Source organism: Etheostoma cragini, chromosome 15 (assembly GCF_013103735.1).
Source record: "Etheostoma cragini isolate CJK2018 chromosome 15, CSU_Ecrag_1.0, whole genome shotgun sequence".
NCBI lineage: Eukaryota > Metazoa > Chordata > Actinopteri > Perciformes > Percidae > Etheostoma > Etheostoma cragini.
Genome location: NC_048421.1, coordinates 8600984 through 8615557, shown reverse-complemented (window position 1 = coordinate 8615557; position 14574 = coordinate 8600984). Strand labels below are relative to the sequence as shown.

At 42.3% G+C, this 14574-nt stretch overlaps 1 protein-coding gene across 5 annotated transcripts in view; it reads left to right on the top strand.

Moving 5' to 3' along the window:
- The window catches only part of cep112 (centrosomal protein 112), a 98587-nt gene that overhangs the window by 61016 nt on the left and 22997 nt on the right, over positions 1 to 14574 (top strand). For all 5 annotated transcript variants that reach the window (XM_034893978.1, XM_034893976.1, XM_034893975.1 and 2 more), the window contains 2 exons: positions 1205 to 1435; positions 10783 to 10845. In XM_034893978.1, coding sequence (XP_034749869.1) covers positions 1205 to 1435; positions 10783 to 10845 — 294 coding nt within the window. The remainder of the gene's footprint in view (positions 1 to 1204; positions 1436 to 10782; positions 10846 to 14574) is intronic.

Genomic DNA, 14574 nt, shown 5'->3' with positions numbered 1-14574 from the left:
GGCAGAGCAAAGTGAACCAAAGTAAGGAAAAAAAACAAGAAGAGTAATGAGGATGTGCAATAGCTGGGAAATACGTGCAATATAGGTAAGGAAGTTTGAAACTGCAATAGATTTTAGAGTCACCTACACCAAAATAATTATTTGGTTTGTTGTAAATTGGAGGAAATGATCATATGCTTTTAAATCTAATATATGCTGTTATGTACTACAAATTGGCTATTTGAGGACAGTAAACTTGTATTATTCAAATGTAACAAGGATGGCAAATGTCATATCATAAATGTACATACAATATGTAAGCATAGATTTCAAAATGATAAAAGTCTTTCAGTTTTGAAAAACCGTAAGCTTTTTCCTTTTGGCATTTCCCAGACATTTGAGATGTAGGTTCATTGTGTGTCTCAGACCACTTTTATTTTTGGTGTTTCAGAAGCTATGCGGTTAGGCTTATTAGCATACTATTGTATGCTAATAAGCCTAACCGCATAGCTTGTATTTGTAATGTTGACACTCACTGGCGTCACTTTTAAAGAGCTCTGTCACTGCCCAATGTGAGGCGAATGCAGATTTGAGTTGCCCATGCTCAGATTTAAAGGGTTTACGACATAACTGCCATACTGAAATTTGTGAAATCCATGAAATAATAATAACCTTGAGAAGAAGAAGATTGGAATCATTTCAGCATCTCTTTAATCCTTCATTGTGGCATCATTGTACTTTCTACATGTTTTGGAGTTGACAGATGTGTTATTTCCATATTTTCACCCTGCAGGACACAGCTTCTCGTTGTCGCGCACATATTCGCCATAGAACATCTCCTCCCACGATCCAGCCAGACCCATTGATAAGCCATTTGTCAGTGCCAGAAATGCATGACTACAGAGAGGCATTTGGGTGGATGTTCTGAAACGTTCTCTTTATTGGTACATTAAATAAACACATTTAAACATCTGGAGGAATACACAATGAACAAAAATAGATAATTAGTACATTTCACTTAAGCATACAACACATCAAAGTCTAACAGAAACGCATTTCTGTGTACCAATAAAGACAATTTCCTCTCACTTTTTCCATCAATTCTATCATCTGGAAAATGTAATTTTAACCTAAAAGCATCTCAGAACCACGTGGTATCTGCGGGACATTAGTTAACATCACTTACCTAAATCCACTGTACATCTTTGTTTCCATCTCTTTCTAGACTATTTCAGATTTGGAAGCCCAGTTGTCGAGTCTCCGTGAGGAAATCCAAGGAGCCCATGCACGGCACAAGCAACAGTTGGCTGAGATGGCATTACTCCGGGAGGAGGAAACACAAAGGGCGTTCCTGGACAAAGAGGCATCCCTCGAGCGGCTCCGCTCGGACATGGAGCGTATCCGTGGTGACCTTGAGAGAAGCTACCAGCAGGAGAAGGATGCTGCTCAACAGAAGGTTGGTGAAGGGTAGGAGGGAAACGATGGTAAATGGCCAGTTTCTAATAGGATGCTGTCTGCATTAACCATGTTACATCACTCTCTATTGCCTGTGTGGATGAATTTCAGTTTAAACCTTATTTGTTCACTAGCAGAAACTAAGAAAAGGGGAGAACACTCATGTCTGAAAGAGCCACTAAACACGGAAATAGGGAGCAAAAGCTGGGCAGAGGGAGATGTGTTAACCCATGCATACAGTAGAAGCTGCTGCTAGAGTCGTGGTTGACTTTCAGCCTGTGGTTGCTTTTAGTAGAACTAGAAGTTGTTTTGGTTATAATGTTTTAGTAATATTCTTGTTCAGAAAAACTATTTTTTGTATGTTTTCTACGTATCTCCCACTGTCTCTCTGTATGTCTGCTTCTGTGAATGTGTCCTTCCCCCATAGATGTTTGTTAGAGGACATGTGAACAATGTCTTTGTCAAGCTATACATTTTTCATCAGTTTTGACAGTGAGAAGTGTGTGTGTGTGTGTGTGTGTGTGTGTGTTTGTGTGTGTGTGTGTGTGTGTGTGTGTCATTATCTGACTCACACAGATAAAATACATTTTTTGCGTGGGTGCCTGGGAATAGTTGTATAGCACTTTTGTCCAAAGCCTCCTTTCATTCTCTCACAACTCATAACTACAGCAAGCTACCATGCAAGGCGAGTTCAGTGTCTTGTCAGACATGTGGACAGGAAGGGGCCGGGGATTGAAGAGCCGTTACTTCCTCTACCTGCTGAGCCCCAGCAGGCCCCCAGGGGAGGAAGGCCTGCTCAGGTTCATCACTGTAGCAAAGGACTGCTGCTGTCATGTGGGTGCAGTTGTACAGATAAGAACATCTAAAAGTTTGCACATCCAAGCTGGGGTTAACCTGTCCAAATGTCCTCTCAGATGCACCCACCGACTCACAGAGCCACCACAAAAAAGCCAGCTCATTACTAGTATGACATTATACTACATCAATGAAAGCTAAATAAGGTAACAGTGCTGTCTGCATCTACACATGTACTTGTGTATCTGTAAAAATTAAGTGTTTTGGTTGACCCTCTTACCATCATGGGATTTACTGTTTTGAGTAGTAAGGGTCAGTCACAGAGTGGAAACCAGAGCATTTCAGTAGAGCTATTATCCAGCGTTGCTTTTTGCTATCTTAGTGAGCCAGGAAATACTTCAATTAGAACTTCTGAGGTTCCCTCTCTCTTTCTTCCTTGCTTTCGGTCTCATATTATCTTCTCTTGCCACTAAAGAAACTGGACCCACGGCTGGGAAATCACCCATAATCTTGTGCTGGTCTAGCAGGAAGCTGACCTAAGGTAGTGTTGATCAGAACCTAATCCCTGGGCAGGTCCCATCAAAGAGAGCATTTTTCATTAGGCACCATCCCACGCCAGCTGCACAGCATTAGCCCGGGAATGCAGGGACCTCCAAAGCACCCAGCCAGCCATTTTGGCTCCAAATGGCACACAGAACCAAGGGTACTGAAGGGAGAGAGATCCGAGGAAAAGAGTGTGCTTATTACAGTGTAATCCTCATTTGAAGAAATCAGGCTATTTCCTATCGGTCCCTTTTTTTCTTTTTGGATATGTGATGACTGTTTTGCAGCTACAACCTATTTTATCTTTTGGCTCACTTTAATTTATCTCTCTGTCTCTCTCTCTCTCTCTCTCTCTCTCTCTCTCTCTCTCTCTTCCCACTTTTTGTATACTGGGAAAAATGACCCACGTTTTTTAGGGAATCTGGTGTGGATTCAAAGAAGTGATGCTGAATGTTGAACTAAGACTGATAACACTATAAGCTATGTGCTAGTTTCACTTTTTATGAAAGAGATTAATGATTTCTCCTCCTTTTTAGTCAGCTGAAAGTGCATGCTTCTAAAAAAATAAAAATAAAAAACTCACCAAAGGTTGAACATCTTACTTTTCCCCTTTTTTTTCTACTTTCTAATCTGTCTCCAAGTTTGACTTCGGAGTGGGCAGGGAAAAGTTTCACTACTTTGTTGCACCCTCTTTTTTTCATACGCAGGATTGAAGTCAGCCAGCTCTCAGATCCATATTGACTCATTCGCCCTGTTTTGTAAGCTGAAAATTTCTCTTTCTTTTGATGCAGACAGAAATGCTGTCCTCTGCAGTCCACCATCCTCTTGGAAGCCAAGCTTGGGCAAACCAGCTTTTCGCTTTCTTTTTTTAACACATCTCCTAGATCCTGGGAAAAAGGGCCAGAGAAGTCCATTAAATCCATGAATGGATTCTCATCAAAGACACATTCGTTTAAGGGAGAAACAGAGGGAGATGGGGGGGGATGTTTTGGGAGTAGACAGTCAGAGCTGTTGGAATGAAATAATGAGAAACGGAATATCAGAGGAGATAGGATCAGACGTTCAGATAGTTCCATACATTTGAGCTGCACCAAAAAGAAACGAGGAGAGAAGAAAAAGTGATGCAGGTAGGCTGAGTAGAAGGTGTGGGGGGTTTTAATCTATTTGCTATTGAAGTTTGTATCTGTGTGTGTGTGTGTGTGTATGTGTGTGTGTGTGTGTGTGTTTGTTTGTTTGTGTGTGTGGGGGGGTGGTGGCGGGGTGTGCGTGCGTGCGTGCGTGCGAGACTGAAAGCACACAACCCCAGACCTCCCAATCTCTGCTCTCCACTGAGGGGCCTGTGAAGCTGTCTCCGCCTGATAAAGATGCCTCATCTCTGGGCTACAGTTAGCACGAATCCTGCCTCTCACACACACCACCTCCTTATCTAACTTTCTTTTTCTCCTCCATCGTCCATCTCTCTCTCTCTCTCTGTCTTTCCCCACATCCTCCCCCCTGCTTTCAAGTTGTGGCAAAGCACAGAACATTAGGGCTTTCTATAAAGAGTTACCAGAAACCAGGGCTGGGCTTTAAGGAAGTGTAAGAATATGGTTTCTTACCACACATACATATGGACACACCCTTCTGTATGATCCCTTGCATATAAAATAACACAGGTCACATTTCCAATTAGAGCTTGATATGCAGTAATTTTATGAGCTTGAAGTTTGGTTAGTGTTGAGAAGATCTTTGTGTCTGACCTCTTCACCTTACACAGTTGTATCATCTTCACTCCTTGTCAATACTAGAGATCTGAGGTACTCTGAGACAAAAGATCAGGAGGCGTCGAGTTTATAGGAAATTAATAACGTCTGGAATCTTGAATTAATATTTTCTCTTTGTCTTGGAAGCATGGCTTTTTTAACTGCTAGAGATTAGACACATTTTGACTGATAGGTTTGTGTGGAATCAGGTGTGTGAGTGTAAGAGAGAGGGTACACTGTACTCACTGGCTCAGGTGGTAAAGTGGTTGCCTACCAATCGGAAGGTTGGTTGTTAGATCCCTGCTGCAGTCCCATGTCAAAGTCTCCTTGAGCACGACACTGAACCCTAAATTGCTCTCTGATGAGCAGGTGGCACCTTGTGTGGCAGCCTTAGCCACAGTGTATGAATGTGTGTGAATGGTGCTTGAAATACTTTAAAGCGCTTTGAGGAGTGGTTACGATTAGAAAAACACTATATAAATTGGTATGTCACCATAGATGCATACATACAAGCTGTCTACATGTGCGTAAAAAGTGTGTATTCACAAAATACACTCAGTGAGGACATACGTTGTGATGAATCCTATGGAAAGTAATAGAAAATGTGTGTGTGTGTGTGTGTGTGTGTGTGTGTGTGTGTGTGTGTGTGTGCATGCCTGCATTCATGCAGGCATTCATGCAAACACGCCTACTTTCACTTCAGATCAAAGGGTCAAGACATTTCATTACACATTAACCAAGTGTGACAAAACCACCTGGAGGAAAATCAGCTAATGAAAAAGCAGCTTTTGGACATATATTAGCCAATCCCTGCTCCCTGTGTTACTGCACCAGTGTCCCTCTGGCCATGTCCCATGTGACTCCCTTGACATAAAAGGCTTGACAGTCCTCACTCTTTCTCTGGTACGCACGCACGGATGCACACACACACATGAACACAGGTTGAGTATCAGAAAGCTAAGATACTGTATGAAAACTTGTTTGTGATCGGTTGTACAGCTGTAGAAAGGATTGCAGTGGCAGTTTGGTACCTCAGCTCAGGCAGCTTGGTACCTCAGCTCTGGCACAGACTTCAAACACTGAGTTGTTTGGCAAAGGAAAATCAACTGTATATAACTTGTGTTTGTTGTGCTATGCACAAAGCTGACTAGGCAATCTTTTTATGTGGCCAGAGAAGCATCTGCTTTCACACAGTTTTCCATGTGTGGACACATATGCCCCTGACCATCATTACATGTGGTTTAACTGATTGGATAATGTGTCTTCAATGTGTTCTTGTTGCATTCGTATCCATATTTAGAGCTGTGCATCTGTTATCAGACCACCCAAGATGTTTTATTAAAAAAACGTGCACACAGCTGATTTTCCCAATTGTCACTGAACAAGGAGCTAGTCTTGGTTGCTCTATACTTCTTTTTTCTCATCATTTTGTGTGGATCTATGTTCTTAATAGTGTAACACTATTAATGCCTTTGTCGTTGTTCATCTCTACCTGTTTTTTTATTTTTTTTTCGTTTTCATTGACGCAGGGAGGATGTCCACAAGTAAGGATGGTACAGTGTGAACAAACCTGAACAAATTAGATTGAAATCTGAAGGTCCTCATAAAACTACAGAGAAGTCTTAAGTTTAAACTCAGAATGCAGGAAGTTAAACCAAGGAGATGTGACAATATTTCTAGTACGGCCACTAACATTTTCATAAAACATCATATCAGTCCATTTACAATAGCTTTGATCCTTTGTGCTTTCAGCCTCTGCAAGTGTACTGTTCTCTCTCTCAGCCAGAAGATGGTAGTACAAGGTTGTTGTCATTGTTGTTGTTATAGTGACGTTTTGTTCTTCTCTCTTGCCCACTGTCACTGCTGACTTATTAAGTTGGTTCTCTGCCATTTGGAGATACACCAAATCGGATTATTTAGTCGGTCATGGATTAGACAAGGAGGTGAAAACATCGGCTGAGGGATGATCAAAGAGGGCATACATTCACCTCAAACTAACTAAAGACTAAATGGGAGACAAAGAGATGGGGGAGGCAAAGCCAAATAACTCATGTAAGGGGAGAAAGGGATAAAGTTCTGGATGTTTAGTGTAGGGCATATAGATTGTTGGATCTATGTCTGCTGTTGGTATATGTTTACATCACAGCTGCTTCACCAACACATTAAAGCGTTGGTGTAGGAACATGTGTTGTGTGTTTGTGTGCGTGTACGCATGCCCGGACCGATCTGAGCTCCTCGTTTCCTCAGTGCACCATCGGGCCCGACGGCGAAGCAAGAGCGAGTGAGTCACCCACCAGATGAAAGAGTCAAAGTAAAGGCTTTGCCATCCCAAAAAAACATCACACAGCTCCCTTGCTCACTTTTTGAAGTCATCCAAGAGGAGGGAGGGAAGCGACACACTTTCTCAATCGTATTAAAACATGGCGTCAGGCAGCTCCCATCTTGTTGCACGCTATAGATTACACTTTGGTTTGAAGTGGAGTTTTAAGTGGGACACCATGATATTGGGCTCTCTTTTTGTGTGTGTGTGGGGGGGGAGTGTTAAGTTCCTAATTCAACTCTGCAACATCCTACATCTGAACACCAGACAGACTTATTGATCAAAGTAGGGATGGAGGCACAAATAGTAGGGAGGTCTACCTTGGCAGAAAGACATCATTTAGACACAGTTCCAACAAAGTTGGACCAATGACCAATTAGAAATAAATGTAACATCTCTCTCGCAAAATTGTTGCTTACTCCTTAACAGTCATCATTACCTTTGCCTATGAATAGGTTACACAAGTCTAAACACAGAAAGCATGAATGACATACTTTTTCTGTGGTTTTAAAGTCAGTCCACCTGCTAAATGTTGAAGAATTCTGTGATTCTACAAGAAACACCAGCCATGAAGCATTCACAGCCTCTAACTAACTTATTTTCCTGACCTTAAGATGTGTGTGAGATCACACTGATGGTAATGGATTTAATTGGTTTCCAGATACCAAGTACTGGCTGGTTGAGTGTGTAATCACTGAACATTGAGTATGTGGTGTGTCTGTGTGTTGAATGTATGTTCATCTGTGGTAGCCTGCCTGTGTGAGCCTGTGATGCATTATTTCTGTACTGCGTGTGATGCAGCTCTGAAAGTGAGCAGCAGGGATTAAGAGAATCACTACTGACAGGCAGTGATGGTAAACTGGTAAATGGAAATAAAGTCTCATGTCTCAGCAACAACTTTCACACACATATGCACAGCCAGACACCAATGATTACAGACAAACGAGCAAATAACATTTCCAGGCTCCCCCTCGCTGGCAGATTGAACTTAAATTGTTATGAGAGACATAGTGAACAGAGGATTGTTTTGAATGCTTACAAATACTTCTGCCATTAAAAGGGAGAGCATCTCCTTGAATAATGTTTTTTTGTTGAGAAATGACAGCCACAAATCAGTTCCCTGGTGTGTAATGTTACATCATGATGTGTGCAGGGTGAAACTAGCATACAGGCATAAAGAAAGAGCATATTTTCTGACTCATCGTCACTTTAAAAACATCTCTGCCCTTTTACCCAATCACCTGTCAATCTGTTGTCCTTTTATCTGTGGTGTCACATCACCCATCAGTTTTATATCTTCTGTCATCGTTCAGCTTTAGAACGATGCTGAAAACCATAATTGCTCTCTCTTAAGCAATGTGAGATGATTGGAAACACATTGACAAAAGATGCCATTTGGAGGCAATATTCTGCTTAGAACTGTAGACCGCACTGAACCGATTCTGAAAATACTGAAAACTTGAACACACACACACACACACACACACACACACACACACAGACTCTATCATGTGTTGGCAGGATTACTCTATTGAGAAATCTTTACTGTGGTTTCCTCCTCCTTTAGCAACAATTTAGCTTCGATTCCAAACAATGGGACTGCAAACCTTGAGCAAATGTCACTTCCAAAAGATCAATCCCTGGATGTGTGTTTGGTCATCATGTGTACTGTTTGTCCATTGTGTTTGAGTGTGTTTGTGTGTGTGTGTGTGTGTGTGTGTGTGTGTGTGTGAGAGAGAGAGAGATAGAAAGAGAAAGTTGTCACCCGTTTTCCTACACTCCCATCAGTCCTTTTTAAGTGTGGACGTGTTAGTATGTGTGTATGTATGTGTGCGTGTTTGGCCTGGTTCCCACTGCAGATTATTAATTAAGTTCTGGTAAGCGGTGCATGCCTTGCCTTCAGATCCACTTCTAGTCTCTTTAACACACACGCACACACACAAGTACCCGTACACATGCACACACGCACACACACACTTCAAAGCAGCCGCACTTCACACAGCTAGGATTAAGAGGCGATTGAAGAGCCTGATACAGCCTCAAAGTGCCTTCAGCACAAAAATGCCTTTGGCAGGGCACAGGTACTCTCTTTTGAAAGTGCTTACACACACACGGGCAGACACACACACATACACATGGCTGGGCTTTTAATTTAGCTCTAATTTTTCCTTTGCAATTGTCACAGTCCTACTGTACTATCCAGATCATCTATTTACAGACACTTTCTATGTATGTTTAGATGGTTGAGCTGTATGATGTATGATGTTGGACAACGCTTCCTGCTGAATTCCCCTGAGAGACTGTAGGAAAAAAAGAATAGGCTAGTAGCAATCTCTTTATGTTTTTACGAAACATCTGAGCCTTTTTTCACGTCAATATGGCCACATGTTTCCATGAATACACTCAGGTGTCATATACAGTACAGAGTCACACACACCTCACTGTGTGATTACATCACAGTCAATTACAAAGTTGATCCTGACATATAACTTTGATGTAAACATTTTTCACTACTGAGACAAATTTAAGTCTCATCCTTTCCTGTTATTTTCAAAACAACCATGATTTTTGTTCTTTGTGATGATGTTTTTCTTGGAAATGTAGGCTGCTTGAGAGTTATGGTAAAACTAAATCTAATACTACAGTAACTACCACAGTGTCATCAAAGCTGTAGTCAAGATGGAGCAGTAAGGCACCATTAAGGGGAGACAACAAACGAAGGACTCCATTTGCGCCCCCTTTCCCACATGCAGTTATTTTTCTTGCATTTTCTACACCCTTCATTGTCTCCCCCTCTCTCATCAGCTGCTGTAGGGCCCCTAGGGACGAGCGGTCTGCCACTCAGATCCCTGACACAGGAAGACAGGCCAGTATCCTTGGTGATGGCTCTATGTTTCCGTGGTGACAGGTGTGTCCGCTCAGAGCAGGGGTGGCGGTGTTTGTCAGGAAGTGTTTGGAAGGGGTGCAGAGTCCAAACGCAGCTCAGGTGTTGATGGCTGCGAGGGGTGCGTTCAATGAAACAGTGTTTGTTAGTGAGTTGTCCGTCTGTCAGTGGCTGTCAGACAAGTCAAGAGATTCAAGTGTGTGTGTGTGTGTGTGTGTGTGTGTGTGTGTGTGTGTGTGTGTGTGTGTGTGTGTGTGTGTAAGTGTGAGAGAATCAGGGTTTCTCTATTGCTGGCTTTGGTTCATCAACGGCATTATGCTCACTGGGGATGATGGGGCAGGGAGTTTTAAGTTGATCAGAATCCCCTTAAAAGACGTGCCTGCCTGTCAAATAATGACCTATATCCACCGATTGTTCAAGTATTCTCTCGGCAGTAGATGTATAGACCTTGTCACTATTCTTACAGGCAGCTTTCAACATCCCTTTCGAATTCCAACTTTTCTCACCTAATTATCTCACTCCACTGTTTAGCCCCTTATTGAAACTCCGGCACCACAACACAGCTAGCTGAATGGAGTCGGATCTTGTATTAGACACTCACAGTCTTTACTTCCAGCTGGCTCAATAAACTCCAACAATCTGCATTCACTCCTATTCTGTCTCCCCCGATTTGTGTCTCTCAGCTTCTCCCGATCATCTTTTTTTTTCACCCTATAGCTAATTGGCAGCAACGTTTTAATTCCCCCTCTTTTTGTTAAGTGATGATTTGTTGGCAGGTGATCAAAGGGGAGTGGTGCCCGTGGTGGTGGGCACTGTGCGCCCTGGCCGTCACTACCTGCTGGCACACATGAGCGCTGGGACTGGCACTGTGCCAAGGGGCCACAGGCCTGCACCACAGGGGCACACTGCCAAGAGACAGAGATCAACGTGCGTGTGTGCGTTTCTAGGAAGTTGGATGTATACACTTCGTAACAGAAGATTCTATTTAAAAACTCTCTCTTTGTGTCTCTCTATCGGTCTGTCTGCATATCTTTCTCACACTCCCCTCTTCTTTCTTATTGCAGACCAGCAGCAGGTTGAAGCAGATTGAGAAGGAGTACAATCAGAAGCTCGCCAAGTCTGCCCAGGTATTCAGTTTTTGCTTTTCCTCTTCTTCCTCTTTCATTTCATGCTTCTCCTTTTCCACTGAACTGCTTGAAAGATTAGACAAACTGATGGAAGAGATGAGGAGGCACATATAAACATGCACACGCACACACACACATACGCGCACACACACACACACACACACACACACACACACACACACACACACACACACACACACACACAAAAAAAAGAAATTGTCACCCTGTCCTTTACCCTTCAGGAGATTTGCCCAGACACACACATCACATATCTGGCATGAGGTTCGCAAATTCAGCAAATAAATCTACATCTAAAACATCAACGTTTGTATTACATATTGAATATATTACAGATCTGCTGTCTGGCTTTTCTCTTTTGTTTATTGCTGTTCTGTATTTCAAATCTTCATCCAGAGGTGTTAGAGGTAAAAGCATTCCTTCGCAACTCAGACAGAATTGTGCGAGGACATGTTATTTGTTGGATGTTTTGATAATACAAATGTTTGTAACTGTTTCTATTCCTTATGTCATGGCATCGTCTGTCCACACTTCCAATCGAGGCTCATATGTTCAACATTACTGCTTGTCTCCTCAGACTGAGTGAGCCCCATTTAAAACTAAGGTAATTGTTCTCTCCAACCAGAAATATAACTTCCCAAGACGCACTCATTCATTGTCATTCTGCAAAATGTCTCCGAAAGTTCAGGCAGCTTTTACCTCACCAGTTTAAAAGATCAAAAACACCCTAAGTAGTGTTTACATTACAAAAGAAAAGAGTTTTCTTCTTGATTATGTAGCAGGGTAAAATATCACAATCATTTGGCTGTAATTGCAGCTTGTTACACCAAGAGGAGATTCAAAGGGGAGAGGGGGGAGATGTTTTTTTTTTCTTGATTTTTTTTCTTCTTTTCTTTCTTCTCCTCTTTAAATCCCCCCATTTAGGGTATGCTGGCAAAGGCACAGAGTTGAAAGTGGGGTTGACAAGCAGATGTTGTGAGAAAACGGTAGCTTATTAGGTTACACAATGCTCAACTTCAAAAGAAGTCGGATGCTGTGCGAAAGTTCAGCCATGTTTGCCTGCTTTGGCGTTGTGGTACGCCACCGCAGACAAAGCAACAAATGATTAATCCTCTGTTTTGGGGACACAAAGCTGGCACAGGATCATCAAACATCACTCTCTCTCTCTCTCTCTCTCTCACAATAAAGAAAAGTCTTGGTGCGCAGAATTCAACACCTTTGTTGAACTGTGTAGTTAAACAGAGGGTTATGCTGAAGGTGTGGGTTTTTGTGCAAACATATTAATATGCTTGAATAATCCAGGGTATTTGTCATGGACTCGGACAGCTTTGTTTTAAAAGGTAAAGGTGGGATGGGTGGTGGGTGTTGTTGCCTACCCCTTGGGGCATCTCTGTCAAATGTAAACAAGAGGCCTTTGAACCTCAAAGGCTAACCCCAGTTGTTAACCCCTCAGTGTCTGACCGGGGGCATTGCTCTTGAGCTCAACTGCATGGCTAATAACCCAATTAAAAACATACCACACCATGCATTATCCTGAGGGGACTGGAGACGCAGCATAGAAGGCTATATGTTTACGTGCACGCACACACACACACACACACACACACATACACGTATATCCCTCTCTTGCACGTTAAGTCTTTCCGTTTGTCTCTCTTTCTCTGCCTTTCTGATTTACGCACACACATTTACACAGACTCTCCTAATTAGCGTCTATCCAATCCAATCCTGTATGTTAAGCATCTGGCTGTGAGTGGTCCTCCTGGGCGACCTGTGAACTGAAGAGGGCTGTGCTCCCTTCCCTCACTTAATGATCCAGCTACAGTGGGTGGTAGCTATGGTACTGGTGGGAGATCATTACTTTATCCCTGACCGTCCCACCGTGTGAGTAGGTAGGTGGTGGAGGGAGTTTGCCATGGGAGGCACGGTACATGAAAAATACCATGTTCTGAAAGAGAGAGGTTGAAGTTCACTCCATATGCAAATGTGCCTCATTAGTGTAACATATGTATTAACCAAATAGGATATGTTGCAATATTTATTCAAATGTAGGTATGAACCCACAGAGTTATCACCCGACTGTACAGCTTTCCTCAGCATTTTACTGTTTATCAGCGCTTTGTTCCGGTTTTACACCCGCAAATTTACTGTTCTTCTTCTTTCACTCTTGCTGCTCTCCTTAGTGAATAAAAAGCTCTGTACGCCACCAGCCCAACACAAAATAACAATTAACAAAATAGCTGTTGAACATTGTGGAGCTGGTCTAAAAATAGTTTTTAATTAATAGTCAGTGTTCCGTCAATTTAACTAATTGATTCATTGACTTATTATTTCAGTTCATTTGCGCATGCAAATGCAGCAAATGGCTGTTAAATTGTGAAGACTAAGCATTTTTGCGCCACTTGCTATTTTGTTCTCAACTCAATATTTGAATTGCTAACCAGATCATAGACCACCAACAGCAGCAATTAGGAGGTCTGGAACCAGGCTACACTATTTCAACATCCGCCACCAGGTTTTTACACTTGCGAGTGTTTTATTTTCATTAAATATTGGCTCATGGAGACGTAATCCTGCCTTTAGCCCTGATCAGAGCTTGCTAGTAGGCTGGGGAATTAGACAAGACTCACCAGACCAATTACAAAAGTCCCGGCTGGCTATCGGACAGAAAAAAGGTGCTCCGGTGTATATGTGTGTGTGTGTGTATATATATATACACACACACACACACAGGAATAACAAGACAGGACAGCCGCCTGGGGGCTAAAGACCAGCAGATGCAGGGAATCCATATTGTAAAATAATTGTACGCCCAGAAATTATGTTCCGATAATAATGTGTCATTTGTTGCTTTCATGTGGCTTTCCTGCTGACAAAATAAGCCTTCTCTCTCTCTCTCTCTCTCTCTCTCTCTCTCTCTCTCTCTCTCTCTCTCTCTGTCTCTCTCTCTTTCTCTCTCTCTCTCTCTCTCTCTCGTCCACCCACATCACTCTAACTCCCATACTCCCACACAGTGTGTGGATTCCAACAGGGCTAGTCCTCCAGAGTTTGAACACGGTAAACAATTATCTGTCTAGCCCAAAGCTAGCAGCAGCACTGCTCCCCACCACTGCCTCTGTCTCTCTCTTTCTCTTTCACCCTCTCTCCGTTCCTCTCCCTCTCTCTTTTTACTCTCTCTCCTCTTTTTTCTGCCTTTCCCGAACAGTGGCTTAAATAGAATGTTAATTTTGACTGGAGGATTTCAAAGTCAAGGCCGTTCCTTTTCATCTGGGTGTGCACTGCAAGTTCACCAACACAAAGTCACTCCTCTCTTTAAAAAGGAAGTTGTTTTTTCCTTCCTGTCTATTTTTTTACTTTTTTTCTCTGCTTTTATTGTGTCTTCTGTCTCGTCTCAAAATAGACAAAACATGAAAATTTGTGAAAAAGCAGTGTTTCGAGGTGATTGATACTGCCATCCAAATCCATGATAAATGTGAAGCACCTTTTCCATCTGATACAAGACATTTTTTCAGATGAGTGAAATGAAGCAAATCAGCTTTTTGTTGAGTAAACATGTTTTGCATTTTGCAACAGGTTTTCTCTGCACTTAGACATTTTTTGCTGTGTCATTGTCAAAAGCAACTATAAGTTACCTACAGTGGGTACGGAAAGTATTCAGACCCCTTTAAATTTTTCACTCTTTGTTTCATTGCAGCAATTTTCCAAAAATCA